At 42.6% G+C, this 18004-nt stretch overlaps 1 protein-coding gene across 3 annotated transcripts in view; it reads left to right on the top strand.

Annotated features, from left to right (window-relative positions):
- Positions 1 to 11633, top strand: part of ZNF316 (zinc finger protein 316) — a 50072-nt gene extending 38439 nt beyond the window's left edge. For all 3 annotated transcript variants that reach the window (XM_069090827.1, XM_069090825.1, XM_069090826.1), the window contains exon 6: positions 4828 to 11633. In XM_069090827.1, coding sequence (XP_068946928.1) covers positions 4828 to 6998 — 2171 coding nt within the window. In that variant the 3' untranslated portion in view covers positions 6999 to 11633. The remainder of the gene's footprint in view (positions 1 to 4827) is intronic.
- The last annotated feature ends 6371 nt before the right edge of the window (positions 11634 to 18004 follow it).

Below are 18004 nucleotides of genomic sequence, written 5' to 3' on the forward strand. Positions count from 1 at the left end.
CCTTCCTTCCTTCCTTCCTTCCTTCCTTCCTCCCTCCCTCCCTCCCTTCCTTCTTTCCTTCCTCCTTCCCTCCCTCCCTTTTTGGAAGGGGAAGGTAAGGCAATTGGGGTTAACTGACTTGCCCAAGGTCACACGGCTAGGTTTGTGTTAAGTGTCTGAGGTCAGATTTGAACTCAGGTCCTCCTGACTTCAGGGCTGTCGCTCTATTCACTGTGCCACCTAGCCATCCCTTAGATAACCTTTTCTAACTGTACATAGGGTAAGAGTTCTTGAGAATCATGGAAGATAAAATGAAAGTTTTTGATTGCATAAAATTGAATTGTGTTGGCACAAATGAAATCAATGCAGTTAGAATTAAGAAGGGAAACAATTAGCTGGGGGAAAATCTCTGTAATAAATTTCTCCCGATAGAGTTCTGCTGTCCATGACAGGGAACTGATTAAAAGGAGTCAAAAGATTCAGATCCCTGAAAGATAAGTGGTTCACAGATGTAGACAGGTAGTTCTAAGAGAATTTCTTGAGAGGTATAGTGACTTGCCCAGTGTGGAGCTTGAACTCCTGTCATCCTGACATCAAGACAGGTTCTCTCTCTAGTGTGCCATGATATGTAAATGCCCGAAGGCAGGCATTTCTCTAAAAATTACAAAATTGTGTAAATGCTCATCTGCATTGATAGAGGGCATTTCCTCATTGAGAGTTCCATATACAGAAAGTTTAAGGTATAATAGGTTTGTAATGATCTGGCTTTGAAAGAATTCCTAAGGACACCTTTACTTTCTCTCATTATGCTTCTAAGCACTCAGTCCTCTTGAGAGTCCTTAGGCTTTGGGGATCTACCTTTTACATTCTTGCCTTAAGCTGTGAAAACTCCCTATAGGATTCTCTCCTGCTGCCTGTATTCATAAGGTGTAGTTGATGGCTATAATTTGTGCATAAGCTGTCTCTTAAAAGGGGAGAAGGGCTGCCATGTTAATATTTCAGGAAAAACTTTAAGCCACATTTCCGCTTTTTCTTGATCTTTTTTGTTCCAGGTTCAAAACATAAAAGGTAATATTCTGTTTCACAGCTTAGTTTCAGGTATACTCAGATATGCTCGGTATGTGGTATATTGCTACCTTTTTTGGATTCACCTTCTCATTTAGGAAAAATTACCTTAGCAACCACTCAAATAACATCTCCCGTAGTCTGTTATCAATTCACACTGAATCACTTCTTCGTTTTTCTTCTTTGTAATTCTTTTCTTCTTTGTTAACTTTATTAAGCTGTTATTTCAGGTGTTATTTCTTAAAGGGACCAAACCTTACCCCCCCAAAAAACATTTTAACACATTTAAGAATAATAGAATATTCTTTGAATTAATTATATAGTGGTTTCCTCATATACATCATGAAAGGTAAATGGATTCAAGGTCAAGTTGCAAGTGGAGTTATTATATTCAGTTCTGGGGTTATATTTAGGCATTTATTCAGGCTGGAGAAATCGTGAAGTGGATGACCATGATGGAGAGATTTGAAACCATGTACTGGAAAATGAAGAAGTCTGTTAACCTCTGTATGCCTTGATTTTTCTCATCTCTAAAATTAAGGGGTTGGACTTGATGAACTTTGAGGTCCCTTTGAGTTCTAAATCTGTGATCCTCTAAGGAATTATTTAAGCAACTGAACTTGTTTAATCTGAAAAAGAGAACATTTATGTGTATTACAGTAATAACTGTTCTCAGGTATTTGAAGGGTTGTAGGGAAGAAGCATTAGATATATTTTTGCTTGGCTCCTGAGGGCAAAACTAGTAGCAGTGGGTAGGAGTTGCCAGAGGTAGATTTTAGATTTTTGTCTTAAGATATTAAAAAAAAGGCTAACTAGTAAAACTATCCTATAGTGAAATGGGCTGCCTTGGGGGGTGTAGAAAGTGCCCTGTCACCAGAGCTATTCGCCTGGAGTCTGAGTGACCATTTGTCATGGGTGTTTGATGGGGCGATTCCTTCTTTTGCTTGTGGCTTGAACAGATGACCTCAAAAGCCCCTTTCAGACCTGAGACTGTGTTTCTATGGAATCTGATTGATTTAAATGAGCATTTACTGAGAACACTTTAATGGTTGCAGTAGTTGTAGGAGGCATTTTCTTGTTGACTTCCCATCCCAGAGCCCTGCCTTTCATCTCATTGTTCTTTATTTGTCCTTTAATAACTGCTTTGCTACAACCTGGAGGAAACTTTGTCACTTTTAGTTACAGTTCATTGTGATAATATCTTAAATTCATAAGAGATTTTGCTGTATCCAAATGCTTTTCAAAACCATTATTTCACTTGATCCTAGCAGTATACATGCATATAGTATATATTATAGTATTGTAGTATAGTATTATTGTCCTTACTTTGCAGATGAGAAAACAAGCTCAGAGATTTTTAAGTGGCATGCCTCAGTAACATATCAAACTAGTGGTAGAACTGGCCTCCTAACTAGTTTACTGGTTTTTTTTTCCCTGTACATCTCAAAGGAACGTAGACTCTCGAGGTGGAAGGGACATTGAAGGTCATTTTAATTCAGCTCTTTCATTTTTCAGATGTATAAACTGACGTTTAGGGACTTGCTCAAGGTCACACAGGTAGAAGTTAGAAGAACTGGACTTGGAAATCAGGTCTTCAGACTCCATTTCCAGAGATTTTTCCTCTGTGCCATGCTGACTGCCTCTCTGTAGTTGAAGCAGATGTTTTTCTTTTAATATGTACCAGATCCCTCAAGCTACGTGAATTGCCATTATAAGGGTGTGTAGCAGTTTCACAGTGAATTGTAGCTTTAGATCTCTTCCATGTAGTATAGAGCTAGTACAAGGAAAAGACCTCTCTAGACTTAGTGTCTGATTAGCTACCTGGCATTCAGAGAAGTATTGATATGGGAAGTGCATGAGACTCATCCTAAAATGTCCTTTAGCAGTGGGAACTGGGATAGTTTTCTGAGTTAACCAGTTTCTTTTTTTATCTACTTTGCATCTAGGTCTGATAGGCAATGTAGTCACTCTGATTACTTTGGAGAAGAATTTTCTGGTGATTGAGCTTTGAGGTGTGGCCTGTGTTATTGAGCCACTAAAGAAAAGACCTATTTATTTAGGACCCCTACTCTGCCCGAATCTTCTTCTTGATGATTAAGTGCTTGATTAATGTTTGTTGACTGACTGGTTTTGATGCTAATGGGCAAAATAAGTCTGAAAACTTCCATGATAGGGGGCATGGTTTTCCTTAGACTTTTTCTTTTTTTTTTTTTTATCACTGTGCTTTTTTTTTTTAAAGCAATTGTTATTATATATTTTTTCCTGAAAATACTCTTTTTTTGTCCTCTTGACTTAGAACAGATACCATTTATTGTTGTGGTTTTGGTTGAATGATTTCATTTTCTTGGTGTGGGGTATTCCCTCTACCAATGCAGATCACAAACCCTCTTTTCCTTATCAGATGATCTTTGAGAGTAGCCATGACTGAAAACTCATTATTCTGAGGCCAGTTTTGTTATGAACTTCTCTCAGATTACTGAGGCTAGTCCTCATGTGATAGATTCACAGTGATCACTGGATTTAACATCTTTCCAACTTGTGAGGACCTACTATAATCTGTATTCTTCTTATGTACAGCCTTTGGGAAATCAGCATCATCCTCACACCATAATGAGATGCAGGAGAAAGAGGGTAATCATCAGAACAACGCCTATTTTTCTAAAGTTTACACAGCAGTTCTCTCACTATATATAGTCTTATGAAGTTGGGTGTGCAAGTATTACTAACCCCATTTTATAGATGAGCAAAGAAAGGTTAGACCCCTTGCCCAGATGCTTACTTGTACTGCTAGTCTGTGCTAGAGCTGGAACTCAATCCTAGCTTTTATCATCCTAAAATGAATGCTTTAAAAAAACACACTATTTTTTCTTTTTTTTTTCAAGTGCTTTATTAACTTGTGATTTACATCATTCATTTACTCCAGATTTTGAGTTACAAATTTTCTCCCCATTTTCCCCCTACCCACCGCCCCCAAATAGTCCCACAGGATATCCCCTCCTCCAATTTGCTCTCTCCCATATTTTCTCCCATACCACTTTCTACTTTTCCAGTGGATCACTATGTGTATACAGTGCCTGTATCCCTTATTTCCCAATATATATATTTGAATATTTGATTTTAAAACTTTTTTCCAGATTCATTCCCTTCCTCCCTTGTCACCCACCCTTACTGGGAAGATAAGCAGTTCAGTATAGGTTGTACATGTGTGGCTAATGCAAAACAATAACATAGTAGATATATTGTAAAAGACTGACTATATTTCCCTCCCTCCTATCCCACCTCCCACTTGTTCTGTTTTCTACTTTGATCCCGTCCCTTTTCAAAAGTGAGTGCTTCCAATTTCCCCCCCCCACCCTACCCCCCCCTCTATCATCCCCCCCCTCCTCCCCCTCCCCCCCCCCCTACTCTCCTGGAGGGTGAGATACCCTATTTAGTGTGTATTTCATTCCCTCCTCAAGCCAAATTCAGTGGGAATATGGTTGACCCATTCCTTTTGCCTTCCCATTCTTCCCCTCCATTGTAACCATTTTCCCTTGCCTCTTCTTCTATATGAGATAGTTTACCCCATTCTGTCTCTCCCCATCTCCTCTCATTATATTCCTCTCTCACCTCTTAATTTCACCTTTTAAGTATCATCCCTTCCTGTTAAATTGGTCCTGTGCCCTCTATCTATGTATATCTGTAAATATGTATACACACATTCACATGTAACACACTCTTTTTTCAAGGACCTGACTTGTGCAAGGTTCCCCTTTTCTTAGTTCTCTTTTCTTTCTCTTTTAGGTGGTTGGTTCTGGAATGAGGATGAGGAGGATGAAGATGAGGATGAAGAAGAAGGTCCTCTGGAGACCCCTGAGGAATCGGAGCCACCAGGAGTATGGTCAGCAGCCTATGGTGTGGGAGATGTTCCTGGAACCTGGGGACCTGATGATTCCATCCAGGTCCAGCCAACAGATTTGTGGGGAGGAGACCCCTCAAACATGGGGATGGTCACTGAAGGACAAGAGATCAAGCCCATTCTTCATAGTGGGGAGGCAGGTGCCCCACTCTTGCCCCCTTGGGCTTTCTCAGCAGTGGTGGAAGCAGCTGGGGGCAGGCCAGAGACAACATGTGATGTGTGTGGGAAGGTGTTCCCTCATCGGTCAGGGCTGGCCAAGCACCGTCGCTACCATGCAGCTGTGAAACCTTTTGGTTGTGAAGAGTGTGGAAAGGGTTTTGTTTATCGTTCTCACCTGGCTATTCACCAGCGCACGCACACAGGAGAGAAGCCCTTTCCCTGCCCTGACTGTGGCAAACGCTTTGTCTATAAGTCCCACCTGGTAACCCACCGACGTATCCATACAGGTGAGCGGCCCTACCGCTGCTCCTTCTGTGGGGCTGGCTTTGGCCGCCGATCCTATCTGGTGACGCACCAGCGAACCCACACAGGCGAGCGGCCGTATCCTTGTCCCCAGTGTGGCCGAAGTTTCAGTCAGAGCTCAGCCCTTGCCCGCCATCAGGCTGTCCACACTGCGGAGAAGCCTCACTGCTGCCCTGATTGTGGACGGGCCTTTAGACTTCGAGCAGACTTCCAGCGTCATCGAAGGGGTGGGAAGTGCTCTGATCTTAGAGAAGAAGCAAGAAGAGAAGAGAGTGAGGGACCTGAGTTGGGTGGGGAGGGTCTGGACCCTGTAAATGAAGGCCCTGTTATAGAGAGGAACTACCCTGAATTGGGGAATGGCTTTGGGGAAGGGGAAGGTCCTTCTCACCCTCTTGACTTCCACTTCCCACTGCCACCCAAATCTTGGCTTCATGGAGAGAACCTCCCAATGTTAGCCCTTCAGGATTTTGGAGAAAGGGTGGCCCATGAGCTGGTCGATGCCCCCCCTATCCCTGGTCATTTAGGGAGTCAGATATCTCTAATTGATGGGACAGCAATACCTTGTGATCCCTGTGCCAGCGGACTACTGTCTTTCGGCCCTTCAGTTGGGAGCCTCCTTTCTGACCCCCAGCCTTCTTCCATGTTGGAAGAAGAGACTCCATGGATATGCTCTGACTGTGGAAAGACCTTTGGGCGCCGGGCAGCCCTGGCTAAGCACCAGCGGTACCATGCTGGGGACCGGCCCCACCGCTGTGCAGACTGTGGGAAGAGCTTTGTGTATGGGTCCCACCTGGCCCGGCACCGGCGCACGCACACGGGTGAACGCCCTTTCCCTTGTCCAGAGTGTGGGGCCCGCTTTGCCCGCGGCTCCCACTTGGCCGCCCATGTTCGTGGCCACACTGGGGAGAAGCCTTTTGTGTGTGGGGTCTGTGGGGCTGGATTTAGCCGCAGGGCCCACCTGACAGCCCATGGGCGGGCACACACGGGAGAACGGCCCTATGCCTGTGGGGAGTGTGGGCGGCGTTTTGGGCAGAGCGCGGCCCTGACGCGGCACCAGTGGGCGCATGCAGAGGAGAAGCCACACCGGTGTCCCGACTGTGGCAAGGGCTTCGGCCATAGTTCAGACTTTAAGAGGCATCGAAGAACCCATACGGGGGAAAAGCCCTTCCGTTGTGCAGACTGTGGACGGGGTTTTGCCCAGCGCTCTAATCTGGCCAAGCACCGGCGGGGTCACACGGGTGAGCGGCCCTTCCCCTGCCCTGAATGTGGGAAGAGGTTCTCACAGCGCTCTGTGCTGGTCACCCACCAGCGAACGCATACAGGGGAACGGCCCTATGCATGTGCAGCTTGTGGCCGTCGATTCTCCCAGAGCTCTCATCTCCTCACCCACATGAAGACTCATCGTGGGACGACAACAGCTGGGCCAGCAGCCAAAGCAGAAGGGTCGGGGCAGAACCAAGCGAGTAGGCCTTCTGGGGAGAAAGAGGACAGCAGTAACACTGTAGTGGAATTTGGGGGAAACTCTAGTTTTGCATCTGAGGAACCCACCATGTTCTCTGGCCCCTCCTGCTCTTATGAGGAGACCCTCATGTGAGGTGGGTGAGGAGGGAGCTGGGAGGAGGCCTGTCTCAAAGAGACCATTTGTCTCTTCCCCTTGTGACTCTCCATGCACAGGGAGCTGGGTACGGGAAATAGCTCCTGTGAGGTCTCCTGTGTGTTACCCACTTAATGCTCCCTCCTCCTCTCTCTTGACGGTGACCTAGGCAGGAGGGAGTTGGGCTTAGTTACTTTCTCTGAAGCCCCAGCCACTTCCTCAGCTCCTCACATTTGTGATTCTCTCCTGCTCCAGTTCTCCAGTAGGAAGTTACATTTCTGAATGGGGCTGGCATGAAGAGGTGGCCTTGTGGCAGGGTGGGGTGAAAGCTGGAGTTTGGGAAAGATTGAAGGAGAGAAAAGCTGCAGAAGAGTGAAGGTTGGCATCACAGCAGCCTGGAATATGATGTCATTTGGGGCTTATATAGTAGAGCAAACCAATAGTCATGAATGGTGGTGTTATTTATTTTACTCTGATGCAGAATTGGGTGGAAAAACCCCTCTTGGTTTACTTCTCCGTAAGCCTGGGTTTGAGCAAGAGAAGGAGGCTCTTGCTTGGTAGCCTGGGACTAGATAAGGGGACCAGGGGTGTGTGTGTGTGTGTGAATCAAAGCTTAAGTCTGGGTTGCAGGTGCAGCAGGTAGAGCTGAATGACTTTTAACTTGCAGGTATAGAATTTCCCCCTCTTCTTAGCTAACTTTGTAAAAAGTGTTTGGTTAATGGGTGACTTCAAGTCAATTCAGTTCAATTTAATATTGACTAGGAAGCGGTGTAAAAACCTGGTAATTCCTGGTGATGCCAAGTGGCATCAGTCTGACAACTTCAGTCCCTATTCTAGGGGTAAAACTAGATAATTTCTAAGGTCCCTTCCATCTCTAACATTGTCTTCTATGTTCTGAAGTCCTCTCCAGTTATGATATTCTGTGTTTTAAAGTCCTGTCCACTTCTGACATTCTGTGTTTGATGTTTTAAGGTTCATTCCAAATTCAGTGTTCTGTGTTTTAAGGCCCCTTCCACTGCTAACACCTTCTGTCCTAAGGTCTCTTCCAGCTTTGACATTCTATGTCCTAAGGTACCTCCTAGCTCTATCATTCTTATGTTCTCTACTTTTTGTGGATCAGTGGGTAAGAGAGCTTAGAGGAATTCGAAAGAGATTGGATCTATGTTCCTAGTCCAAGGGAATTGAAACAAAACTGAGAAAACTTTTAATGTTACTTCTTTGTGATCATGCCTTGACGTTGAATCATAGTACCAACTGAAAGAATAGTAGTCAAGAATGTTGATGTTACTATTTTCTCTGCTGGAAATCCTAAGTATTCTTGAAAGAGGATGGAGTAGCTGCATATGTTTGTGGACTGGGAAAGGCTAGGTCATAGAGACTAGGTTTCCACAGCAGGGAAGAGGAAGAAAGTTTGAGGCCTTGTGCTTCAGAAGATTGATGCACTCTCCCAGGCATCACAGTCCACTGCCACGCTTCTCAACTGCCTGACATCAGGCTTAAGTTGACAGCCGAGTCAGCATTGTCATCAGTGGTTGGTAGTGTGTTTGACAATAGTAGTCAAGTGGATTATAGTTTTAGTCATCTCCCCAGAATTCTTGGCTGTCTCTACTTCTGGTCTAGAGCTAGAGGTAAAGAACTATGTTGCACAAAGAGGCCTGTGGAAAATCACACATTCATGTGAACCACAGGGCTGCTTCTAGTGAGTTCTTTGAGTGGTGTAGACCACCTCTGTGCAGTTCCTTCTATTGTGAGTTAAAGTGAAATACATTACTGTTCATTGTTTCCATGTAAACTCACCTGGAGGGTGAAAGTCACTGGGAAAAGCTCTTTTGCTTCCCAAATCTTCCCTAATGCTGGAGATTATCTGCACTAGCATCTTCACGAAAACTGGTTAGAATGTCTCTTGAAGCCGATACAGTTCATTTAGCACCTTTCTTCTGAACTGAACACTTCATAGATTTAAGTATAATTAAGCACTGCTGTGAGTGACTGACTGAAGGAGGTCATGGAATCTCTTTCCTAGAGATCTTTAGAAATAGGATAGATATACTTGCCTGTAGGCAGGGGAATGGGCCAGATGACCTCTGGAGGTCCTTTCCAGTTCTTTTTCTATAGTTACCTTCATTAGTAGAGGTGAGTCGTATTTCTGTTTACAATCAGTACTCCCATAGAAAAGTAGCTTTCCTGTTTCATGGAGCAGGGAATGGAGACACTAAGAAGTTAAGTAATTTGCACAACAATGATAGTGAATTAATGACCAAGTTAGGATTCAGAACCACCAATATTTATCGAATGCCTATTATGTGCAAAGTACTCTATAGTCTAAACTGCACAATTAGTTTAAAGAGCTGCGAAGGGCATCTTGGGAAATAACCAGCAAGCCATTTTGTTTCTTTGCCAGTCTAAACGGTACCAAAAAAATTTCCATTTTGAATCCAGTTTCATTCATTGCAACTACAATTCACTTGCTATAATGTAGGCATGGCGTTGAGGGCCAGGAGGGAGAGAGGCAGGGCTGCTGAGGGTCTTTGGGGGAATTGGGGTTGGGAAGCACAAGTAGTTGGTGGGGTTGGGAGGTAGGCCTTAGAAAGGGGGGAGGGGGGTTTGGGAAAGTAGAAGGGAAGGGTTAAAAAGCGAAATGGGGATGGGGGTGAGTAGGAGGGGAGGGGACAATGGGGGTTTGTGGTGATGCAGAGGGGATTAGCAATGTTTGGGGGAAATCACATATATTGATCAGTTATGCAGCATTATCTTGGCTCTTGGCTCAGTTATACCTGGACAAGAAAGATTATGGTGCCTGAGTTATGGGCAGTGTCCTACATAGCAATTTCTGCCCTTTCTGAAGGAGCAGAAGCCCTAGAAATGGGGTGTCAGGGAGGGAAGTGGGTTTGTGTGCTGTGTTCCTGGAGAGGTGAAAAGGAGCTGCGGAAACGACAGAAGTTTTCTGTAGCAGTCCTGGGATCCAGATGCCATCCCTTTCCAAATCTGGCATGTCTCTTCATGTGCATGTCTTGTGTTCCCCTTGGCTCCCTTCCTGCCTCCCCTTCCCCCCCAAATGCATCCATCCCATATTCACCCTTGTCAGCTGGAGAACCTAGCTTTAATAAAGAATGGAGAAATTGAGCTTGACTTGACTCCCTTGCTGTCGACAACTCCTTGGGTCCCTCATCTAAGGAATTTCCCATGACAAATGAGAGGCCTTTTCCCTTCTAAATTTGCCGTTTTTTTTTTTTTTTTACATTTTGAGGGGGCCATTCTTACTGTATACTGCATTAACATATTCTACTGAATACTTAAAGGAGTCATTTGGTAAGAAGTGTGAAATCTGCCAGGGCTATTGCAGAGCTTTTTTACTTGGTAGCTCATTAGTTTTCACCCAGATTTATGCATTAGGCTTATTAGTACTGGGATACAGGACTTGGACTAGAGTGGAGGGTGGGGTGTTAGCTTTTGGCACACAAAACCACAAAATAATGACTCCTAAAGTGACACCCTTGACTAACTGTAATTTTTAAAAATTTCCTCTTACTTCATACGCTCTTGTTGCTTTTCACTGAGATGGCATGATTTGTTCCCTACCAAGACAATAATATTGAACAAAAGTTGTATCTCACTAATTTTCTGACTATCCCTAGTAAGTACAATATGAAGGTGATACTGCTTTGTTCACTGTGCCGAAGGCTTGAGCTGAATTCACCAAGGGGGGCCCATTATTTCTGTCTCTTTCAGAGCCTCTAAAGGTTTGATAAGCAGACAAAAGCTACAAGTAGTTCAGACCCATTTGTTCCTGAAAGGGCTTCCAGTGATTTCTTTTGGTCCCTGTTTTTCCCCACTAGGACCAAAGATTTTTAAAAAGTACCCTCAATTTTATTGAAGGTGAGAAGGCTCAAAATAATGAACTGAACGTTAGTTTCAAATGTAACCTTTAGGCATTATGAAAGTTCGATGGCTTTTGATTCTAGAAGTATACTTCCAGGTATAGACACTAAATGAGTTAATAATTAAGAGTTTCCAGAGTGAATTTCTAAAACTGAAATCAGTGCTTCACACAAGAAGAATAAACTTTTATTTCCGAAATATACTCTGAAGGTTGAACATAAAAAGCAAGCTGCTTCCCAGTGAAGAAAGGACTTCTGGAGAGCTATTCAGTATTTTCAGGTAATAATTTGCTTTGGTATGACAGTCTAAGTAAACAGTAGGATATGACAGGAACAGGCTTACTACTTATTGCACTAAACATTTGAGCTTTCCTCTTGTATCTCCCTGTCTTTGTCTTAGTCTTACTCTCCTTTTCTCTCTTGCCAGTCTTCATACTTGCATCCCTCTTCCATCTCTGCATTCTATCTTCTCTATCTCACATTATCCTTCTTGTTTTTACTGTATTCTCTACTTTCCCTCTTTTTCTGTCTCTAATTATAGTAACTGACATTTTGATAATACTTTGTTGTACAAAGTACTTTCCTCATCACAGGTGGGTAGTGTATTTATAGTCCCATTTTATAGATGAGGAGTGACTTGCCCAAAGTTACACAGCTAGTAAGTGTGGCTTATTTCCAGGATTCAAACTTGGATTTTTTTGGTTGTTCTTGGTTATATATGCTGAATAAAATATGTTTCCAATTCCTGATTTTAAAACGGAGAGTTGAATATTATGTATTTTTCTCTTGGGGTTACTAAAATTAGTTGCTTTTTATTTGTAGATTTAAGTTGATTTCTGTGGTTCAAAGACTGTTGGTAGAAAAAAAATATTCCCATCTCTGGTTTTGCTTTCAGTTTTGTTTTAAAATCTTAAAAAAAAATGTTCCCATGCACATAAAACTCACTCCATCTGTGCCACCTTTCACTGACAGAAAACACCCCGAGTTAGCATGGAGACCATATGGGAGACTACATTCCTTGCCATGAATGATTCTGGTACTCATTGATTTTTGGTGAGGAGTAGATGTCAAGAGGCATCAGCGGTAAGTGGGAGGCACCTATTAGGGCTCCCAGATGCTTTTACTCAGGTGCTCAGTGATCTTATTGTTCTCAGCAGGTACCGCCCTTGTTCTGAGTCTTGCTCATCTCCCCTGATTCCTTGTGTGGATTTCCTCCCCAGTGCCCTCAAACATCTCTTTCCTCTGCTATTGATATCTTCTTGCTTACCTTTGTTTCTTCTTCCCCTTCTCTTGTCTTGGTCCCAGACTCCTTTCCTGCCTCTTTCCAGTCACCCAGCTTGCGGTCCTTTCTGTCTAAACGTTTGCCTGTTGGAACTTCCTCCAGCTCTGAGTATTCGTTGGGAGACTTCTTGAGTCCCCTGCGGAACTGCACAAGCTGTATAGTCCAGCCTACTGTGGAGTCCCAGAGATGATATACATCTGCAAAGTTCTCTAGATTGTGGTACAGGAGTTTGTCTTATTTGCAGCCCACAAGAAGAAGGATGAGAGATGGTATGTTGTAATATGAGCTAGGGAGGACCACCAACTTCAAGTTGGTGTACACTGTAAGTGCAAATGCCTGTGAGTTCCTGCCCAATGTGAAACCTCATTTTCACATAGCTACACTGAAGCCAATGTACAGGTAGGTATTCTTTTATTTACATGCATTCCACCACAATTCAATTCTAATAAATATTATTTACATGTCTATTATGTGTAAGGCATTGTGTTCTAGGTTCTGGACACCACCAAGGCCTTGCCCCTAGGGAACTTGTTATCTTCAGGGGATGGAGACAGAACATTAACCCAGATAACTATAACTCCAGGGAGAATATGCTAAGTGCAAAGGGGAGGTCCAGATAGAGGGAGCTGAGGAAGGAAAACCACTTCCACCTGGAAGGCTCAGGGAACATCTTGTGGGGGTCATCAGATGGACTTCCTCACCAAATGGACTTCTGTGATAAAATAAGGAATATTTCCTTTTTCAGTCTCCTCAGATAATGGCCTTTCTTCCCTGGAAGAGTTTAAAAGTTTTGGCCAGGAAGTCTGCCCCCTCCACTCTACCCACCCACATACAAATATACGTTTTTTTCTTAGTATTCTATTTCTGGCTTTACACGGACCCCTAGTCTTGGAATGCAATTTTCTTTTCCACTTTTTCGAGTCCTTCCTTTCCTTCAAAGTGCAGCAGTAACAGCACCTCTTACATGATGCCTTTCCTGATTCTACCTCCTTTCTCCTGCCCCTGGCTAATTTTTCCCTTGTAAAGTTCTACACGGTCTACTTTGTATATGCTTAGATGTGTACATGTTGTCTCTTTGTACAAAATTTGGTTCCCTGAGGGTAGGGACTTACATTGATGCCTTTTTATCCCCAGGACCTAACAGTGCCTGACACATAGTAGGCACTTGATAAATGCTTGTTGATTGATTCTGTGAGCCAGGCACCCCTTTCATAGACTTTATAGCTGTAAGGAGCCTTAGAGGTTATCTATTCCAGCCTCTTCACTTTAGACACTAGGAAATAGAATCAGTGGTTAAGTAGCTTGTCTAAGGTAAATGAGAGCCACAATTTGAATTCAGTGTTCTTTCTATTACATCATTACCCATCTGTCTATGATTGATATATCACTTACTTTTTTTTTTTTTTAAAGCAATCGGGGTTAAGTAACTTGCTCAAGGTTACACGGCCAGTTATTATTTCTGGGTGTGGTGCTGAGTATCTGAGCCCGGATTTGATCCAGGTCATCCCGACACTGGAGCTGGTGCTCTTACTCGCTGAGCCACCTGGCCGCCCCTAAGCAATTGGGGTTAAGTAACTTGCTCAAGGTTACATGGCCAGGTGTTTCTGGGTGGGTGCTAAGTGTCTGAGCCTGGGATTCGATCTCCGGGTCTTCTCAACACTGGAGCCGGTGCTCTTACTCGCTGTGCTACCTGGCCGCCCCAATATGACTTACTTTTAAAAGGGATTTGAGGCAACTTATGTCATGGCCACACAGAGAATTAACCAACGAACTTAGATTTTTAAGAAGACGTATACAGACAATAGGAGCAAAGGCAGGTAACAGGTTGAAAAGTATTTTATGGTCTTGTAAAAAATAGTGTCAGGGTACTCAAGCTCAGAATGACAAGGTTGTTGGGGGGAATGCTAGGGCTGACAAAAGGTTTTTTCTCCTTTTGTCTTAAAGCTGTGTTGGGGGAAAGAAGGTGAAATCTGAGGAGGCCCCTATGGGCAGGGTGGATGGAATGATGTTAACTCTTCTGCCTTTTTTTAATCTGCCAAGGAGAATGATCTTTGAACTGGAAATGAGAGAAAGATATAACTAAAAGGTAGTTGACCTCCAAGATAAGTAAGGAAATAAGTAGAGAGCCCCTGGCTTCCTTTGATGAGTTCAGCTCACCTGGACTAGATGAGCTGCCTCCTAAGGAGGATTGATGATATGACTTGAATCACTGAGAGCGAATTTTGAAAGACTAGAGAATTGAAGTGGTTCTGCAGACCTGAAGAAGGGCAGATACCCGGATTCCTCTGCTCTCCTCCCCTGGGGAGAAAATGGACTAGGAAGATTGTCAGGTAATGACTTTGATTTGGACTCTTGGAAAAATTCTAGAATGTGTTTAACGTGGTTAACAATCTAATCAATTCATGTAAGGACTGATGTTTCTGTAGGTATTTTTCCTATGTACAGAGGCACCTGCTCCCTATGTAAGTACTGGAGAGGGAAATACAGGTAGATTATTACCAATGTTCAGACATTTCCCAGGAACCCAAATGATGCCTGCCTCCTGGTGCCATGCCCTGGACCAGGCTTCTAAATGGTGTTGGTCCAGGATTTAAAATGCAAAATAATTTTTCATACATTTCACAAATTTATCACAATTGGCTTGTACCCTCATTTCCCATTAAGGTTCATATTACCTTCCCAATTTTAAGTGAACTAAATAAAAGTACATTTGCATTAGAAGAGTGGAATATGTTTATAGTATGAAATCAGGATTACAAAAGAAATTAGAATGGAAAAAGATGAAGTATTAAACTCTCGGTAGCTCCTTATTCTGGTGAAGACCTGATAAAATCCACTCTCCCTGCTCCCAGACTTGAAATGAGTTATTCTCAGTATACCCTAATCAAAATTTAGGGTAGCTCCTCCATGAGCTCCACTTTCACCTGGGGAAAGGGGAGGGGCATAGCCTAACCAGTATCCACTGTGAGCAGTAATTATGTAGTGCCTCAGAGGATTCAAGGGCAGAAACTGGTTCAGTTCCCACCTCCTTCTCCCCCACCTCGTGCTGCTCCCCTTCCCTTCAAATCTCCAGTCAGTTTCCTAATGTGTGGCCACCATCTTTTCCCTTGCTGGGCTTCAGAAAGACTTAGTGGCATCCCTGCTGTCCACACAGTGCTGATCTCCAATGCCTGAGGCCCAGGAGAGAGAAGGTGTGTGTGTGTGTGTGTGTGTGTGTGTGTGTGTGTGTGTGTATGTGTATGTGTATGCGTGTGTGTGTGTGTGTGTGTATGCATGCATGCACTTGAGCTCGTGCCTTTTCAGTGGGAGTTGTACAAAAAAAGTCCCTCAAGCTCTTAGTGTTTTAATGACCTGTTTAGCTCAACCATTTATGACCTTTTGTGACAGTCTCAGTACACTCACAGTTTGGGTGTAATTCACTTAGGCCCCTATGTATTTTTCTGTCCCCTTGCTGATGTTTGAGCAGAACTACAGGGACATTCAAAGAAAAAAGAGCCTTTTAAAACATGTGCTTCATTATTAAAGGGATTGTTAATAAATATCTAGAGAAGGAAATGGTAAGCACAAATAATCACCATTGCATCATCTTGACACAATCTTGACACATTGGAATGTGTGTAGTGAAATTTAATGGGGACAAATGCAAATTCTTATACTTAGGTCCAAAAAGTCAGTTCCATGAATATAAGATAAGGATTGTGACTAGGCACCTGAAAAATAAAATAAAAAAAATCTGGAACTTTTAGTAGACTACAAGTGCACTATGAGTCAACATAGTGTCATGGTAGCCAACCAAGTTAATGCGATGTTAGGCTGCATAAAGAGAAGCTTGCTATCCCAAACTAAAGAGATGAGAGTCCAGATGAACTTTGCCCTGGTCAGATCCCATCTGGAGAATTGTTTGGTTTTGGTTGCCATATTTTAGGAAGTATAAAAACTGGAGCATGTTTTGAGGGAAATTGGCATGGTGAAGGACTTCAAGTTCATACTATTTGAAGATGGATTGAAAGAAGAGGTTATGTTTAACCTGGAGATAAGACAGGATATGGAGAGCTGTCACCTGGAAGAGGGATTGCAATTATGCTGCATGGTCCTAAAGGAACAGTAAGTAGAAGGTACAGAGATAGGTTTTAAATTTGATATAAGGAAAAGTATCCTCATATTTAGTGCTGTCCAAGAGTGGATTGGGCCATGTCTAGAAGTAGTGGGTTTCCTCTTAATAGAAGTTTTCTTGCTGTGGCTATATGACCACTTGTTAGTTATACTAGATGTGCTCTTTCAACTCCGAGATTCAGAGACACCAAAATGAAGTAAGACACCCATAAAGAAGTGTACAAAAAGACAACAAAGCCCAAAGGAGAAAAAAAAATGTTACCAGGCATCTGGGAGAAGTTAATTTCCACAGCTGAACTCTGAATTTAGCTTTGAGTTTCTTGACAACTAAGGCAAAAAAAGTGGGGGTGGGAAATGTTTTGGGTTATATATACTTTTTTTGCCTTAATTGAAGGATGAGTAACTCAGGGACAGCATTGAGTTAGAGGTTAGAAGAATTAGGTTAGAGTAAATGTAAAGAGGAAATATATGATCACTTTCATCCTGACCTTGAAGATTCATTTCAAGGATACTGAGAAACAATGAATCTCTGACTAGTAAATAATAACTCTGGTCCCTCAGTTAGAGACATAAGTGAAATTTCCCCTAGATTTATCCTACCTGTGACCTTTTAGCATTATTAGATTATGATGATAAATTACAACTCACATCCTTATAGCACTTTAAGGTTCATAAATTACTTTCCTCATGATAATTCCATGGGATAGGTAGAAAATGCATTATTATCCCTATTTTATAGATTAGGAAACTGAAGTTCGTGAAACTAAGGGACTTTCTCACGGATATACAACTACTAAAGTGTTTAGGCTTTGAACCCACATCTCCTGTGTCCAAATCTAGCACTCATGCTGGGTTTGCCCAGGCAGTATCCTCTTTGATTCAGGAAAGCATTCTTGGGGAAATGGCTTATAGGGATGCAACATTCCTAATTTGGATTTCCTACATAGGAGACTGGCAAAGTCCATGGAGAAGTCTGACATTCAAGGTTCTTAAAATGACCTTGTTAGCTAATGGATTCTTAGATAGAAGACTGTAAAATTGAGAAATTTCCTCAGATGAGGAAGGGTCAGTTTGCACATCACTAGGAAGGATACACACACACACACATACATCAAGTGAATTGTGATTAACTCAGTGGACATTATTTGCCAGAGATATTTATAGAGAAAAGAAAGAGGGATTTTACTTTCACAGACAATAACACACACTGCAGGATCATGTAGCGAAAAATGGGATTAGCCCAAATTTGGAGGCAGAAATCTGGTTTTGGAGGACCAACTACTCTGCTTATCAGCTACGTGACCTTGATCTGAGCCTCAGTTTTCTTAGATGTAAAATTGATATAATAATATTTGTATTATCTACTTTATATTGTTGAGGAAAGCATTTTAAGCACTATAAGGGTGATGCTTTCAGATCTTATCTTCTTTTCTGGGAAAGCACCCACTGCACTGACTATAGGGCTAATAACAGTAATAGGACAATTCCAGATTACACCTTATGTATCAAAGTTCTTGTTTTTTTTTTTTAAATGACAGCCATTTCCTGACAACTCTATGATTGAATCATTCCTTGTAATAGAGAAAAACTATTAGAAAAAAGTCTACCTAGTCTCCTCTCCACAGAGATTAGAGAAATGTGTTTCAGTATTTTTTTTCTGGGGCTGTGATTGGTCATTGAATTTATTTCGAGTACATCTGTTAGTGTGTTTTTGTTCATATTTTTGCTGTTAT

The sequence above is a fragment of the Petaurus breviceps genome, unplaced genomic scaffold (assembly GCF_028583685.1).
Source record: "Petaurus breviceps papuanus isolate PSGF00001 unplaced genomic scaffold, PetGlider_PUasm1.0 187, whole genome shotgun sequence".
NCBI lineage: Eukaryota > Metazoa > Chordata > Mammalia > Diprotodontia > Petauridae > Petaurus > Petaurus breviceps.